We start from the raw sequence: 17,737 nt of genomic DNA on the forward strand, positions 1-17,737 counted from the left end.
ACTGAAAAACAACACAGCAGAGGGAGAACAGTCAGGAAATCCTCAGCTGCTCTTCTGGCCTTGGCCAGGGCTCCCACCTACGCCGACCTCATCTCCCCAGAGGGCGAGAGTGCTCAGGGCAAGTGAGAAACCTGAGGTCAAGGCACCTGCTCTCCCACCTGCCCGCCTGGCCAGCCTGGGAGCAGGCAGTCCTGGGCTAACAGCACCACCTTCTGGCTCAGGGGAAAACTGTCTGTGTTCCCATCTTGCCCACCACCCGGGGGACAAGCCAGCCACCTCCCATCCCATCCCCCACCCCTCCTTCTTCCTTATCTTCACAGTGGCCAAGCTGTTGCCGCCTCAAGGCCTTTGTACGTGCTGTTCCCACTGCCTGGAATGTCTTCTCCCAGATATCCTCATGGCTGGCTCCTCTTACTTCAGGTCTCCACTCAAACGTCACTTTTACGGAGAGGCTGGTCCTGACCACCCACCTAAAGCCGCCCCCTGTGCCCGCCCCCCATCACCTCACTGTTCTGTTTCCTTCAGGGACTGGGCATTACTGGAAACCACCACCTGGGTTCTTTATTCTGTTCCCGTCTGTCTCCGGCATTAGAAAGTACGCGAGGCCCGAGCGGATCTTCACGGTCCACTTTTGTGTGATTTGCGCTCAGACCAGGCCTTGGCAATGAGCCTTGGTGAGTGAACAGCTCCATATTCATTCGAGCTCAAGAACCCAACTCCAAACTCCGCAGGGACGACCCACAAGCTCCTCCAACTCACCCTGCTCAGGGCCAAAGTCATTATCTCCCTGCAAACCAGGCCTCCCTCCTGCACTCCTGGCCCAGTGACGCCCGCGGCAACTCTGCAAATCCCCTGGGTGTGGAACCCCAGTTTCTACCGGCTCCTCCTCTCACACTCCTCAGGTGGATCAGATACCTGGTCTGATGATTCCACCCTAGACCAGCCCCTCCCTTCCAGCCCCAGGCCACCCTCAGGTTCCTCAGGAGCAAGTTTCCTTGCCTCCCTAATCCATCGCCAGGACTCCCAAAGCTGCCTTCCAAGTCAATTAGGAGACAGAGGGCTCCCCATCTCACTCTTTCGGGGCACATGTCACCTCCTCAGTACCACATTCAAGACCCTCCCTGAGCAGATCTCACACTTGCCTCAGTGCTGGTTCCTGCCAGTGTTTCTCAAACAGCTCCATATGCTTCCCCAACCTGTGCTTTGCCCTTGCCGTTCCCTCAGTCTGAATGCCCCCTGCAACCCTCCCTTCCTAAAGGATTCCTTTTCACCTTCAAATGCTACCTCCTTCAGGAAGCCCTCCCTGATTCCACCAGGAAGAATTCACTGCTTCTGCCATATCTCTACCAGCATTGCTTCACACTTTGCCACTGGCTATGAAATATCTATCTTCCAGGGCCAGCCCAGTGGTATAGTGGTTAAGTTTGCATGCTCTGCTTCTGCAGCCCAGGGTGTTTGGATCTCAGGTGCAGACCTACACAGCACTCATCAAGCCATGCTGTGACAACGTCCCACATACAAAGTAGAGGACAATTGTCACAGATGTTACTCAGTGACAATTGTCATCAAGGAAAAAGAGGAAGATTGGCAACAGCTCAGAGCTAATCACCCTCACAGAAAAAAAAAATTGTCTATCTCCTTCATAGACTGTGAGTTCCTTGGGTGCAGAGACCAGGCCCTGAATCATCTAACCAGCCTCAGTGTCTTCAGCAATGGCCACAGTCCTGAGCACTAAAGACTATACTAAGTACTTTTCATGTGTGAGCTCATTTAATCCTCAAACATCCCTAGGAGGTAGGGACCCATCATCTTCACCTTCCAGTTGGGAAAACAGAAGCTCAGGGAGGTTCAAGGCTTGTCCAATGTAACTTCATTAGTGGGTGGCAAAGCCAGGATCCCCAGCACCTAGGACAGAGGCTGGCACAAGGTAGGCACCCAACAAATACTTATTAGATAAACAAACGCCTTCATTTCTCCTGCGTGGGACCTCGGTGTTGCTCACAGCTCAAAGACAAGAGCACCCTGTGTCCTTGCTTTCTCTATTCCAGTTCTGACCCAGTGATATCAGCAAAGTTTCTCCTTCTCTCTTCCTCTCCATCCTCCTGTCCAAATTGTGAGCCCAAAAGGACCCTGCCGTGACAGGTGAGAGAAAAGAGAGTGATAAGCCTATGTTTAAATGGGGGGAGGTGGCGGCATGGGAAGTCTTTAGGGGAAATGAGGCACTGTACAGAGGCGCCCCTCAAAGACTCTAGGTCTTCCCTTCAGAATTGCCACAAGTGTCTCCACCTACCTCCTCCTCCTCTTCTCCAGCACGAGAAGCCTCCTTACTTCAGCTCAGTCAACAAAATTTGCAGTCATTACACTATTTCCTATTGCATTTTGTTGTCTCCATGCTCCGTCCGATCAGTAATTGCTGCAGTATTGTTCTGCAGTCTTTCCAGCGGCCTTATTTGTTACACGGCCACACAGGAACACAGCCGCCTCTTCTGACTTGGACTCGCTGGTCTCTGGACAGCTAACCTGAGGGGAATGCGCCATGCACAGCTTCTGGGGAAGCTGCAGTCAGCCCGCATTACTCTGAATGCTCAAGGCCCCTCCACGGCAGACACAATGCTGTCTACTCAGTCCTTGCAGGTGACTGACAGCAGATGGTGAAACACCACGAGACGGATAAAGGCAACAAGGATTTTTTAACTGAATTAGAATCCTAACAGATTTTCTTTCTCAGACACTTATAAATTCCTGAACCCAAACTATTTGGGAGGCAGGGCGTGCAGACATTCCTGGGGCTCCCCTGACAAACCTCGGCCCCAGTTCACTCCCAGGAACTTGGGCTCCAGGGTGAGAGACCACAACCAGATAAGACACAGGTGTCTTATGTGTCTTCTCTGAGCACAGCCCTCCCAGACCCACGTGACTGGAAACTAACAGGGTCCCAAAAGAAGGAGGGAGTGCGTCCAACACCCTTGCTGACAGAGCTTCCACAGCAGCACCTGGAAGTCCTGGGTTCAAGTGTAAACAGAGAAAGTGCCAGAGGTCAGGTATCAGGAAGCCAGCCTCAGCTCCAGCCCCATAACACCCAAACACTCTGGACCCAGGTACAACCACCTCTGTTCACAGCTTTTACAGTTTACCACGAGGTTTTCCACACACCTGGGCCTCGCAGCCCTGGGAAGCAGCAAACATCACTCCCCCCATTTTAATTCCCTCCATTACTTCCTATGCCCCTTGAGCCTCAGTGGGACCAGCAGCATTGATGTGTGTGTTTGTGGAAATGTGGAGCATAATTCCATCTTTCCACGCCTGAACCTGTGTGTCTGAGTGTCATCACTGGGTCGGCCTTTGGCCCTGGGCTCAGAATTCAGCATGATCAAGAGAACAGAAGGATGACGCCTACGGAGTCAGGCTACCCTGGCCGAACCCCAGCTGCGTCACACCCCGAGCCTTGGTTTCTTCCACTGTAAAATGGGGAGAAGAGCAGGAACCATTGCACAGGACACTTGTGAGGACAGAATGAGGTTACAGAGCTGCTGCTCCAGAACTCGCAGCTATTTTTGTTGCTGTTATGATGGAACGTGGCACCGACCATGCTTGTGCTGTTTGGGGCACTGTGTTTCTGAGAGTGTGTGTGACCTTGAGTGACAGGTGTGGTCACATCTAGAATGCATGTACCTATGTGTGGGTGTCTGAGTGTGAAGGCAGGACTTAGAATTACACTTGAACTGGATGTCAAACAATTCTCTCTGCCCCTGTTCGCAGGCCCAAGGAGACGAGAGCTGTGTGTGAGCCCAAGATACTGTCTCCTCGGTGCCACCTAGTGGCACTGGATTTGTGCAGCTCATTCATCTTCTGGTCTGCAGGTCTGAGAATGTCTCTGCAGCGTGCGACAAGTCACAGACTGGTTAGGATCTCTGGGCTTGTCCGGCCCTTGGAAGACCCTCAGGGGAGTCTGGCCTTCAATCTCGACCAGCACTGTCCAACAGAATCTCCTGTGACGATGGGAATGTTCTGTGTCTGTGCTGTCCAATATATCTGTGCTGTCCAGTATAGTGGCCACTAGCCACCTGTACTATTGAGCACTTGGAATGTGGCTAGTGTGACTGGAGAACTAAATTTTTAATGGAACTTAATTTTAATTAATTTAAATTTAAATTGCCACATATGACCACATTGGACAGCTCTGGTCTGGAGGATTGTTTAAGCCCTGAGATCCAGCTATGCCTTAAGTCAGTTAGACCGACTCCCTGGACCTCCCAGTTACGAGAACCAAGACACTCCCTCTTCATGTAGGCTGGTTTGACCTGGTTTCTGGCCACTTCCACAAAGAGTCCTGACCAATCAGATGATGACCAACTGGATCCTGTTCCACGGCATATGCATACAAAACACACTCAGGAAGGCAGTAGGAAGCAGTGGATGTCTGTTAGTGAAAGACAAGAGGAAGCAGGCCTCCAGAGTTGCTAGTGGGTCCGAGGCAGTGCGCCATGTCCGAGGATGCTGCACAGCCCGTCCTGGAAGAGCTGGGATCCCACGTGACTGAGGAGCTACGCAGGGCCTTTCTGGGCCTCCTTACTGCAGACACAAGCATGGGTTTATAGACAGTTAAACCTGGTTCAGTTCCCAGATTACCAGCTGTGTGACCTTAAGCAAGTGACAACCTCTCTGAGCTAATTTCTGTCATCTGTGAAATAGGAATCAGAGCACATATCTCATAGGGATTGAGTGAAGACCAAGACAATGCATATGCAAAAGCATTTCACACAGTGCAGTTGCACAGAATGAACACGCAATGTTTGCTAAAACTATTATTGGTACTAGATAGCTTTATATTAAACCATCATCATGTAAGTTTTTACAACCTGAAAAAAAACTTGATTAATAGAACAATTATCTGGGTCACTCAGATGGCACACCAGGGCATACTCCTTAGCTCTCCCATTTCTGCCCAGCCCAAGTCCAGCCCGCCCCCACGTTTTGCAGACTCTACCCTGTAGCATCTTGCAGCCATCTGTCTGTTTCCACACCACACTTGAAGCCACCTCCATCTCTCTCTTGAGCCATTGCTGGTCCAAGTCCACCCGTGTCAACAGGGTCCCACTGGGCCTACCCCAGCAGTCACAGGGACCTTCCTATAAAGCTCTGGGGGAGTCCCTCCAGACCTCAGCTCTAAACCTCCAACTATCTCCCCATCACTAAACAAATTCTACATACTCTAAAGTCTGACCTTCAAAGCCCCCCGCCACACCCCAGGACCTGAACCCCCACTCCTCCAAGACCCAGCCGTACACATCACTTGAGCAAACCTGGCTCTTTTGCACCTCTGAGCCAGTACAAGTTTCAGCAGATAGGTCAATGGAATCAAAGAGAAACCCACACATGTATCTCTGGATATGTAAGAATTTAGTTATGGAAATGGAAAATTAAAGTATAGTGCTGGAACTAAAGTGTAGTGCTGGACTGATTATTTGAAAAAAAATAAAATTATAATTTCTTCTCTCATCTTACCCCAAATTAAATTCCAAATGACTTAAAGAGTTAAATGTGAAAAGAAAAGAAAACTGTTTATATATATATATATGGAACCATCAATTTTCTGGATGGAGAAGGACTTTTCTAAGCATAAAAGTAACAAAAGAGGTCACAAATGAAAAGATTGACAGATTTTACTACCTTAAAGTTTAAAAATTTTGTGCTAAAAAACAACAGAATCAAATTTATGGGCAAAGGGTAAACTGAGAAAGATTATTTGGAAATAAAAATATGAACGACAAAGGGTCAACAACTTTAGTTAAAAGAGAGCTCTAGTGACTCAACAAGAAAAATACGAACATTCCAAAATCATGAAATATTTTCTCAAAAAATTTTAAAAATAAATGTGTGAAAACATTTTACCTTTAGTGGTAGCAAAGGAAATAAAGATACATACAAAGACTTATATGCAAGGATGTTTTTGCAGCATTTCTTAATAGCTAAAAATTGAAAACAATCTTAACATGTAAAAATAAAGTAATGGTTAAATAAATTATGGAACATCATAATGATAGAATATATGCAATATTTTTAATCACGTTTTTAAAGAGTATTTAATGATGTTGAAAATGAAAATTATATAATAAGTTTTAAAAGGAAGCTAAAAGGCATAAATAGACTGTAAAGAGATGCATCAAAATGATAACATTTGGTCAATTAAGAAATCAAAGGAGAAATAAAAAAATATCTAGAGACAAATGAAGATGAAAACACAACATACCAACTCCTATGGGATGCAGCAAAAGTAGTGCTAAGAAGAAAATTTATAGCAATACAGGCCTATCTCAACAAACAAGAAAAATCTCAAATAAACAATCTTAAACTACACCTAACAAACTAGAAAAAGAATAACAAACAAAGCCCAAAGTCAGCAAAAGGGGGGAAATAATAAAATTAGAGCAGAAATAAATGAAATAGAGACTGAAAAAACAACAGAAAGGATTGATAAAACTAAGAGCTGGTTCTTTGAGATGATAAACAAAATTGACAAACCCTTAGCCAGACTCACTAAGAAAAGAAGAGAAAAGGCACAAATAAAATTAAAAATGAAAGAGGAGCAATTACAACATATATACAAACGATTATAAGAGAATACTATGAAAAACTATATGCCAACAAATTGGATAACCTAGAAGAAACGGATAAATTCTTTGACACATACAACCTCCCAAAACTGAATCAAGAATAAATAGAGAATCTGAATAGACCAATCACAAGTAAAGACATAGAAACAGCAATCAAAAACCTCCCAAAAAACAAAAGTCCAGGGCCAGATGGCTTCTCTGGAGAATTAACCAAACATTCAAACAAGATTTAATACCTATCCTTCTCAAACTATTCCGAAAAATTGAAGAAGATGGAATGCTCCTTAACGCATTCTATGAGGCCAACATTACCCTGATAACAAAACCAGAAAAGGACAACACAAAGAAGGAAAATTATAGGCCAATAGTACTGATGAACATAGATGCCAAAATCCTCAACAAAATATTGGGAAATAAAATACAGCAATACATTAAAAGGATCATACACCATGATCCAGTGGGATTTATACCAGGAATGCATGGATAGTTCAACATCTGCAAATTAATCAATGTGATACACCACATTAACAAAATGAGGAATAAAAATTATACAATCATCTCAATAGATGCAGAGAAAGAATTTGACAAGATCCAACATCCATTTATGATAAAAATCCTCAATAAAATGGATATAGAAGGAAAGTATCTCAACATAATAAAAGCCATCTATGACAAACCCACAGCCAGCATCATACTTAACAGTGAAAAATTGAAAGCCATTCCTCTGAGAACAGGAACAAGACAAAGGTGCCCGGTCTTGCCACTCCTATTCAACATAGTACTGAAGGTTTTGGCCAGAGCAATTAGGCAAGAAAAAGAAATAAAAGGTATCCAGATTGGAAAGGAAGAAGTAAAACTCTCGCTGTTTGCAGATGACATGATTCTATATATATAGAAAACCCTAAATAATCTACCAGAAAACTATTAGCAATAATCAACAACTACAGCAAAGTTGCAAGGTACAAAATCAACTTATCAAGATCAGTTGCATTTTTACAGACTAATAACAAACTAGCAGAAAGAGAAGTCAAAATACAATCCCACCTACAATGGCAATAAAAAGAATAAAATATCTAGGAAAAAATTTAACCAAGGAGGTGAAAGACCTATACACTGAAAACTATAAGACATTATTGAAAGAAATTGAAGAAGATATAAAGAAATGGAAAGATATTCCAAGCTCATGGATTGGAAGAATAAACATAGTTAAAATGTCCATATTACCTAAAGCAGATTACCTATCTACAGATTCCACGCAATCCCAATCAGAATCCCAATGACATTCTTCATGGAAATAAAACAAAGAATCCTAAAATTTATATGGAACAACAAAAGACCCTGAATAGCCAAAGCAACCCTGAGAGAAAAGAACAAAACTGGAGGCATCACAATCCCTGACTTCAAAATATACTACAAAGCCATAGTAATCAAAACAGCATGGTACCAGCACAAAAACAGACAAACAGATCAATGGATAGAATGGAAAGCCCAGAAGTAAAACCACACATCTACAGACAGCTAATCTTCAACAAAGGAGCCAAGGACATACAATGGAGAAAGGGAAGTCTCTTCAATAAATGATGCTGGCAAAACTGGACAGCCACATGCAAAAGAATGAATGTAGACCATTATCTTTCATCACACACAAAAATTAACTCAAAATGGATTAAGGACTTGAAGGTAAGACCTGAAACCATAAAAACTCCAAGAAGAAAATATAGGCAGTACACTCTTTGACATCAGTCTTAGCATATTTTTGAATACCATGTTTACTCAGGCAAGGGAAACAAAACAAAAAGTAAACAAATGGGACTACATCAGACTAAAGAACTTCTGCAAGGCAAAGGAAACAGGAACAAAACAAAAAGACAACCCACCAATTGGGAGAAAATATTTGCAAATCACATATCGAACAAGGGGTTAACTTCCAAAATATATAAAGAACTCCAATAACTCAACAACAAAAAAACAAACGAACCTGATCAAAAAATGGGCAGAGGACATGAACAGACATTTTTCCAAAGAAGAAACACAGATGGCCAACAGGCACATAAAAAGATGTTCAACATCATTAATTATTAGGGAAATGCAAATCAAAACTACAATGAGATATCACCTGAAACCTGTCAGAATGGTTCTAATTAACAAGACAAAACAAATGTTGGAGAGGTTGTGGAGAAAAGGGAGCCCTCATACACTGCTGGTGGGAACGCAAACTGGTGCAGCCACTGTGGAAAACAGTATGGAGATTTCTCAAAATATTAAAAATAGAAATACCATACAATCCAGCTATCCCACTACTGGGTATTTATCCAAAGAACTTGAAATCAACAACTCAAAGAGATTTATGCACCCTTATGTTCACTGCAGCATTATTGACAATAGTCAAGATGTGGAAACAACCCAAGTGCCCATCAAATGCTGAATGGATAAAGAAGATGTGGTATGCATACAATGGAATACTGCTCAGCCATAAAAAAAGACAAAGTTGGGGCCGGCTGGTGGCGCAATGGTTAAGTGCTCATGTTCCACTTCAGCGGCCCAGGGTTCGCCAGTTCAAATCCTGGGTGCGGACATGGCACTACTTGGCAAGCCATGCTGTGGTAGGCGTCCCACATATAAAGTAGAGGAAGATGGGCACGGATGTTAGCTCAGGGCTAGTATTCCTCAGCAAAAAGAGGAGGATTGGCAGCAGATGTTAGCTCAGGGCTAATCTTACTCAAAAAAAAAAGACAAGTCCTCCCATTTGCAACAACATGGATGGACCTTGAGGGTTTGATGTTAAGAGAAATAAACCAGACAGAGAAAGATAAGCACCACATGATTTCACTCATATATGGAAGATAAACAAACGCATAGATAAAGAGAACAGATTAGTGGTTACTAGAGGGGAAGGAGTAGGGGTGTGGGCGAAAGGGGTAAAGGGGCACATATGTATGGTGATGGATAGAAACTAGACTATTGGTGTGAGCATGATGTAGTCTATACAGACATTGATATATAAGAATGTACACCTCAAATTACACAATATTATAAACCATTAGGACCTCAATAAAATAAATTTTTTAAATGATAACATTTGGGATGCTAGGTCATGGGTTTTTATTTTTTCATCTCAATATCTGTACGTACTTTCTAAGTCTTCTACAGTGAGCATGTACTATTTTTATAATCAGGGGAAAACGCTATTTTTAAAAGGAGAAAAAAAGACTACCAATGTGGGGAAATGCTTGTGATACGACGCAGAAAAAAGAACAGAGGCACACCCATGCGGGCCTGTGGAGAGAGACTGAAAGAAGCCATGAGGGTTTCCATTCGCTTATTCAGAGTTACATTCATGTTTGTGTAATAAAGAATGAAATAAAACCTGCTGGGGTCTATTAAATCAATGTAAAAATTAAATATCAGTGAGGACACTGGGAAGAGGACTCCCTTGGAATTTTCACACACCCCAGGTAGCAGTGCAAATGGTAAAACCTGGCTTTAGGGCAATCTGGCTACACCCACTAGAGCTGGAACCCAACGGCTCTGCGTCTAGGACCTCCCCAGCCCTGCAGCCCCGCCCAAGCACACACAAACACACAGTCGCTACAGGATTGTTTGCAATAGAAGAAAACGGAAACAACCTAAGAGTCCACCAATAGGAGACATGATGGGGGTGATATAAATACTACATGGCAATTAAAAAGAAGGAACTGGATCTACGACACCATGGAGAGATTCCAAAATCCATGTGGAGGGACACAAATGCAAAACTATATGGTAACAACTCCCATATCCAGTGCGCTCTGCAGCCCCACACCGTTCTAAGCACTGGACACATGTCAGCTTACGTGATCCCCAAAATAATCCTACAAAAAGGGTTAGAGGTCTCTCAGCTAGTAAGTGGCAGAGCCAAGATCTGAACCCCAGCATTCTGATGCCAGAACACCACCACGACACTCACATAAATTCAAAAGGACATCATGCGTGTGAATTTTAAATACACACAAAATACTGTATAGTGTTTCTAGATACCTATCCATGGGTGTGAGAGAATTAAAAATGTGCATTGAGAAAAACACACCAAATTCCCGAGACTGCTCCCCTCTCTGGATGGGGGAGACAGAGTGATGGGGCTGAGAAGGAACGATGGCAAGAATTTAACTTTATGACGTTTTATTTCTTTTATTCTTAAAAAAAAACTCAAAAAGTTAGCTATAGAATTACCATACGATCCAGCAATGCAGCTTGTGGGTATAACCCAAAAGAACTGAAAGCAGGGACTCAAACAGACGTCAGTGCACCAGTGTTCACAGCAGCATCACTCACAACAGACGAAAGTGGAAGCAACCCAAGTGTCATCGCCAGCTGACTGGATAAAGAAAATGTGGCATATGCACACAATGGGATATTATTCAGCCTTATAAGGAAGGAAATTCTGACACCTGCTACAACATGGATGAGCCTTGTGACATTATGCTAAATGAAATAAGTCAGACACGAAAGGACAAATACTGCACGATTTCACTTATTTGAGGTCCCTAGGATTGTCAAATTCATCGAGACAGAAAGCAGAACGGCGGCTGCCAGCAGCTGTGGGGAGGGGGAATGTGGAGTTAGTGTTTAATGGGTACAGAGTTTCAGTCTGAGAGGATGAAAAAGTTGTAGAAATGGAGAGTGGCGATAGTCATGCAACATTATAAATGTGCTTAATGCCACTGAATGACACACTTAAAAATGGTTAAAAGAGTAAGTTTACGTTATATATATTTTACAACAATAAAAAAAGGTTTGATGCAACAAAATGTTAACAGCTGTCACTTCTACTGAGTCATGAGTACTCAGACGTTTGCCACGTCATTATTCTAAAAAACAAATAAACAAAACCAGAGGCTCCGTATGGCCGAGGATGTGGACACAAGACCCGCGGCAGGCAGGATGCTCCTCCAAGGCAGCTCAGGCCTTTTCCATCTCTTCCCTCCTCCTCCAACTATTTTCACTGCATTGTGTTGCTATGGAAACAAGGGGCACCTCAGGCTCCCGGAGCTCAGCCCAGGTGCTGCTAACTCCAGGAAGAACGTCAGAGTGTGAATAAAATAAAAGCCCCAATCGTCCAGGCCTGATCTACACACATGTCTACCCTCCAGATATGTTTATCGAGTGACCGTGCGTTCACACATGCCTGCAGGGATCGCCACCTGCACAGGTCTGTCCCCAGGCTTGGGTCTGATGGAACATTGCTCCAGTTTGCCGGTGCAGGTATGGCATGTGGTTACATGTGTCCACACAGCCCAGGACCATTCTTACTAATGTCAGAAATATGAAGGTAGAGAACATCTACCAACTGTTAGCTACGTACCAGGCACTGTGCTCCAGGCTTCACCCAGATGATCTCCTTTAAACTTCACAACAATAGTACCTACATGTAGGTACTATAATTATTCCCAGATAAAGAAACAGAGGCACAGAGAGGTTGTGTCACTTACCCAAGGTCACCCAGAACATATGAACCTAACCACTGAATCTGCATTGTGGGGAAAGAGAACTTTAAATGTCACTGGTTCCCAAACAGCTGCAAACCCAGCGGCCTCAGAAGCACCACCTCTGGTCCTGAGAACACACAGGCTTTCTAGGCCCCACCCAGGCCTGAGGAAGCAGAATCCCCGGGCTGGGTCTGCACTGCAGCCAGAGGAGGCAACCATGGGTCCAGCGCTGGGTTGAGCTGGCGGACAAGGTTGGACAGGACATGGCAGGGCGGGGACAGGGGCTACTCCTGGGCCCAGAAATGGGCCTGGGGAAGTCTGTAGCTCAAAGCTCCTCGGTTCCAGAAGGCATCTGCTAGCGGCAAGGTAACCAAGAAAGTGCAATGGCTGCCGTCACACACACACAGCCCAGGGCAGGGCTCCAAAGTCAGTTTTGTGGCTTTGTGGCCTGCCAAGCACGGATTTCCACCCACTCCACCCTCTCAGAATGAGCTGGGCGTGAGGCGGGGGGTGACGCTGCGGTAACCTGCTGGTTCACAGCTCAGCCCAAGGCAGGGAGGAGTCGGCCACCTCACCTGAACAACAAACAGTGACGCAGCCCCCATGGGGAGAGGGACACAGGCAGAAACCACCGGGCCACCACAGGGCAGGAGGAGCTAATGTGACCAGCTAAATGTAACCTCGAGGTTCTAGCTGCTCCGGGAACACGGAGAAGGGAAGGCTTCATTCTCACGGGAAGGTGTTCAGAGAGGAAGCAGCATCTAAGCTGGTGTGGCAGGATGGGTGGGATGATGCTGATGGAGGAGAAAGAAGTAAAGGCATTTCATGCTGTGGGGAACAGCATAAGCAAAGACGTCAAGGCTGAAAAGTGCCAGAAAACAGCAAGTCACACCATCTAGCTAGAGCTAAAGGTCAAGAGGAGGCACAGCTGCAAGAAAAGAAGAAAGAAACCTTAGAAATGTACTGAGGCCCAAAGAGGTTAAGTAACTTGCCCAAGGCCCCCGAGCTGGTGGAGTCAGGATTTAAACATCAGCTGCCTGACTCCACAGCCCATGAATTGACCACCAAGACGGGGTGCACCAAGTGGTAGCCTTTTCTTCTGCGCAGTTTTTAGAACGCTGTAAAGGTGAACCTGGCTGGGTCTGCAGCAGTGGTTCTCAGCGGGGTGGGAGAGCTTTTATACCTCCACCCCAGAAACTCAGCAATGCCTGGAGACATTTTTGATTGTCAGTACTGGGAGTGGGTTGTTGGCATCTCGTGGGCAGAGGCTAGAGATGCTGCTCCTCATCCTGCAATGCACAGGACAGCTCCCACAACAAAGAACCACCCAGCCCCAAATGTCAACAGCTCTGCCTGTAGCTCATGTTAACATCCAGCCCAACCTGAACCACTGACAGTCACCACACTCGTTTGTCCATGGGCACAGGGGTTCCCAAATTTTGCTGCATATTGGAATCACCTGGGGATCTTCACAAAGTACTGACACTGGGTCCCACCCCAGACATTCTGATTTCCAGTTCTGGAACTGGATGCAATCTGGGCATGACAAGTTTTTAAAGCTTCCCAGGTGACAGAAAGTGCGGAAAAGTTTGGGAAGCAGGGCTTGGTGGGGGAGCAGGAGGATCGAACTATCTGCTGTGGACCAAAGACAGTCAGTGGATGCTGACGCCAGAAAGAGAAGTCATCAGAGAATAAACACAATGCTTCAGAACTGCCCAGCCTCCCACCGGCCATCCCCGCACCGGGTCCCAGGAACAGGCCTGTGTGGAATCAGCACTAACAAGGTCTGCCATCGGCCCGGCAGATCGAGACCTCCTTGGAGCGGGGGTGGCAGAGCTAGAGATGGCTTTGGGGATGATGAATTAGTCAGAGCTGGCAGAGGCCCGAGGAGGAGGTTAATTAGACAGCCTTTGTCACTGTCTGGGCAGGAGACAATGGGCCTGAACCAGGAGGAAGGCGGGAGAGGACCCCATGACTCAGGGGCTTCACAACCCAGTGACAGAGAAAGAGCTGGATATGGAAGAAAGAAAAGGTTAATTGAGAATGAGTCTAGTCTGGGGACACAGCAGGAGATGATCGGTCAGGGGCTGGAGGTGGAGACAGGGCACCGGGAAGGGGTGGCCTGGGGAAAGGGACTAGGGAGTGGCCACGGGGAGACAGGAGCCAAAACTTGAGAGGGATGACGTGCCCCGAGCAGAGGTGGCCCACGGTGGCTCTGTGAGCAGAATCTGACCTGCAGGAGAGGCCACATATGGCTTTGTTTTTTAATTCTTGAGTTAGTTGTCAAGATTTTGCCTAAAACTCCAGATTTCCAGCTTCTCTTGTAAAGTGGAAGATCTGGTGAGACAGGCAGTGTTCCCGCAGAGAGGCAATGTGCACCCCCAGCCCCTCCCCCTGATTGATCCCCCAGGCATCAGGTCTGTCTTCAAAAAGAAGAGATGAGGCCCTAAGTCAGAGAGCAGTGATGCTGGAGCAGTTGGTGGAGAAGCAGGAAAGGAGCCAGGCACCGCACAGAGACTGAGAGCTGACTTCTCGTGGCCTGGTTCTGCACCCACCACCTTGGAGCTGTGCCATCTCAAGCTAGGAACATCCCCGCTTGGGGTCTCAGTGTACACAACTCATCTGTAAATAAGGAGGTTGAAGCCCATGACCGCTAACTGTCCATCCTCATGTCCACTGGCCTCCCGCAGGCTTCCCGAGCCAACCCCTCTGGTCAGGCTTTGAGACGAAGCCTGGAAAACCTAAACTCTTTCAACAAAGATCAGCCCAGTCAGTGAGAAACCCCAAACACAGCCAACGGGGCCAAGGATGACCAGCCAGGGGAAGAGAAGGCTCAGCGAACAAGAGTCACCTTCCAAAGTCTGAAAAGGTCTCAGGAGAAAGAGACATTAGCCTTATTTCAGCAGCGGGCTGGGGGACCAAGAAACGGCAGTTACTGAGATTCCAGGTGAAAATAATGGTCAGCTTTGAACAATCAGAGCTGTATTGAAATAGACTAGAAATCCTTACGAGGTAATGAGCTCCCCATCACTGGATGTAACCAAGCTCAGGCCACTAGTTTTAGGGGCACAATAAATTCACATAGTAGCTAATCTGAGTTTAGTTCAAGTTGTAAGATTCAAGGACTCCCGAGATCTGGGGATCTCCCCTAAAGGCTCCTTTCTCCCTCTCCCAATGCTCCCAGAGAGAGCTGTCAAAGATTAGGCTCAGACTCTGCCATCCAGAGAGGGAAGGTCTAGATGGTCTGTAAAAAGCACAGAACGTCCACCTCCTTGCTCCCCCTGCCCTTCATGAGGGCCACAACCCCACAGCCAGACCCAGCAACCCTGCTGCCTGGCCGCCGTCCCAGCATAGGCTCACCCAGGGCCCCCTCAGAGGCAGAGAGAGCAGCTAGCTCCTAGGTGAGGGTCCATCTACACCCCCTCCTGACACTCCTGTCCCCACTCCCTGCTCCCAGCCCAGAGGAGCCAGCAGGAGGACGGGGGTTGGAGCACCCTCCTCCCCATTCCCAGACACCTGTGAGTACTGCCTGGGCCCCATCCATCAGGAGCCTTGGGGTGGGGGTGGGGTGGTCCTGACACACCCAGGGGTCCACAGTGTGTAGCACAAGGGATGCACAACATGGGAAGTCAGAGCCTCTCTCCAAAGCCCACCAGGAGCACTCCTTCCCCAGCCCTGGCCAAATCCAGCTCCCAGTAAGCTGGGCAGAGCGCCCTGGCCTCCTCTTCATGGGACCCTGAGCCTTCCCATCGAGGCCAGCCAGCAGGCCTCTGGGCCTGGGAGACCTGCGAAGAAGCTCAAGTGCGTGGCCAGAGACCTGGGGGTCCACAAGGACTCTTTCAGGGAGCTGAATGGGGTGAAGGGGGCCCCCCCAGGGATCGCTGGGCCTAGGCCCGGGGCCACAGGCTGCCCCATCTGCATTCTGCTCTCCTGCATCCCTGCCCTTGTCCCCAACAGTAGCACAGTTAGCCCTGTCCCACCGGACCAAGGACCGTTCATCTCACCAGCCACACAGAAAACACCCTCACATAACCTCAGGAATAAGCAGAGCCCCTCCTGCCCGCAGTCCCACACCCCCTTCAGAAGAGCCCCAATGCCCAGTACCTACTGGCCAGAGCTGCCAGACAGCTCCCTGCTCGTGGGTATCAGCAGATACCCACTAGACCTGGTCAAAACCCAAGGAGCTGTATGTCCATCAAGGAATCAGAACAGGGACTCACCAGATCTTCCTGGGCATGGCAGGGACCGGCCAGGATGAAGGCCAGGAGCACACGGATCCCTGGAGTTTTCAGACCCTGCTGCCTGGCAAATGGCACCTCCAGGTGCATCTCCAGTGCCTGGCAAGGAAATCAGGCCACAGCCCAATTGCCAGCTAAGCACCCGCCCGCCGTGCTTCTCCCCGTAGCCACTCACGCCCCAAGACTCCAGATCCCAAAACAGACATGTTCGTGGTTACCATAGGAACTCGCTAAAGCCAAAAAAGGCACCACACAGTCACCCACATGGGCCCTCCAAGCTCAAGTCCACCGGCATGGGCAAGCATACACACACGCCTACACACACCTATGCACGCCAACACAGTTCTCAGGCTCAGGGCCCACCCTGAAGAAATCAATGAGCTAGGGCCTTGAGACAGAAACAGGGACATTCCCCTCGGCCCCACCTGGAACAGGTCTGAGGTGGGCTCCCTGCATGCACAGTCTCACCAACTCTCAGTTACAAGGGCAGTGGCACCAGCCAGTGCTCGTCTGGAGCTCACCTGCCAAAGGCACTCCAGGAGCTGCACGGGGTGGGGGCCAGAGCCCAGGGCCACCCCCAGTTCCGCCTGCTTCCTGGCCACAGACCAGCTCTTACACCCCTTGGCACACTGTTCCCTTCCTCTGTCCCCTTCTATGGGGGGGCAGGGGTAGGTCTAAGGGTCAGGACCTAAGCCAGCCACACAAGAGGTGAGACGGGACAGGGGGACTGGAGACTGTACATTCAGAGCCTGACTCCCTCATCTCTGTAAATTGGACCAACATCCACCCAAGGGCTCACCTGGAAACTTGAGAGTCTTCACCTTGACCCCTCCCTTGCCCTCACCTCCCACACCCAAACTAGCTCCAGGCTGAGGAGTCCACCTCCTTGATGGCGCTCCAGTCTGCCCACTCTCCCCAACTCCAGTGCGCCTGCCCCAGCCTCCAACCTCTTCAATGTGTTGGCAGAGGGCAGCCGGGCGGCCTTCAGACCCAGATCTGGAGACGTTACTCCCCAGACCCAGGTTAAAACCCTTCAATGGCTCCCAGTCATCCAGAGAAGCAAGCCCAGCCCTCCACACAGCTGTCCTATACTCCTAGCCGTGGCCCAGTCTGCCCTGGCACTGCCACCCCTGTTTGCTATCTGGTAACGATAACCACACTCAGGTCCCTCCCACCCTGTCGTTTCTTGCCTCCCTGCCTGTGCATTGGGGCCAGCTGGAGTGCCTCTCTCTCCTCCGGGCTGACCTTACTCACCCTTGGAAATGGCTCAGGCATCACCAAGTCTCCAGGAAGCCCTACTCCATCCTCTCTGAGGCCATCTCTGCTAGCACTTGTCACATTCCATTGTGATCGTCTGTCTATATGTCTGTCTCCCTGCAGGGCTGCAAGCACTCACAAGCAGTCTGTGTCTTTTTCATCT

At 47.8% G+C, this 17,737-nt stretch overlaps 1 protein-coding gene across 14 annotated transcripts in view; it reads right to left on the minus strand.

Moving 5' to 3' along the window:
* RAP1GAP2 (RAP1 GTPase activating protein 2) overlaps positions 1 to 17,737 on the minus strand; it is a 210,790-nt gene that overhangs the window by 150,702 nt on the left and 42,351 nt on the right. Inside the window, exon 1 of one of the 14 annotated variants that reach the window (XM_014826939.3) lies at positions 16,300 to 16,434. The exons of the other annotated variants lie outside the window; for them this stretch is intronic. Coding sequence (XP_014682425.1) covers positions 16,300 to 16,316 — 17 coding nt within the window. The 5' untranslated portion in view covers positions 16,317 to 16,434. Of the gene's footprint in view, positions 1 to 16,299; positions 16,435 to 17,737 lie in introns of those variants that run through there. 14 annotated transcript variants of the gene reach the window in all.

Source organism: Equus asinus, chromosome 13 (genome assembly GCF_041296235.1).
Source record: "Equus asinus isolate D_3611 breed Donkey chromosome 13, EquAss-T2T_v2, whole genome shotgun sequence".
NCBI lineage: Eukaryota > Metazoa > Chordata > Mammalia > Perissodactyla > Equidae > Equus > Equus asinus.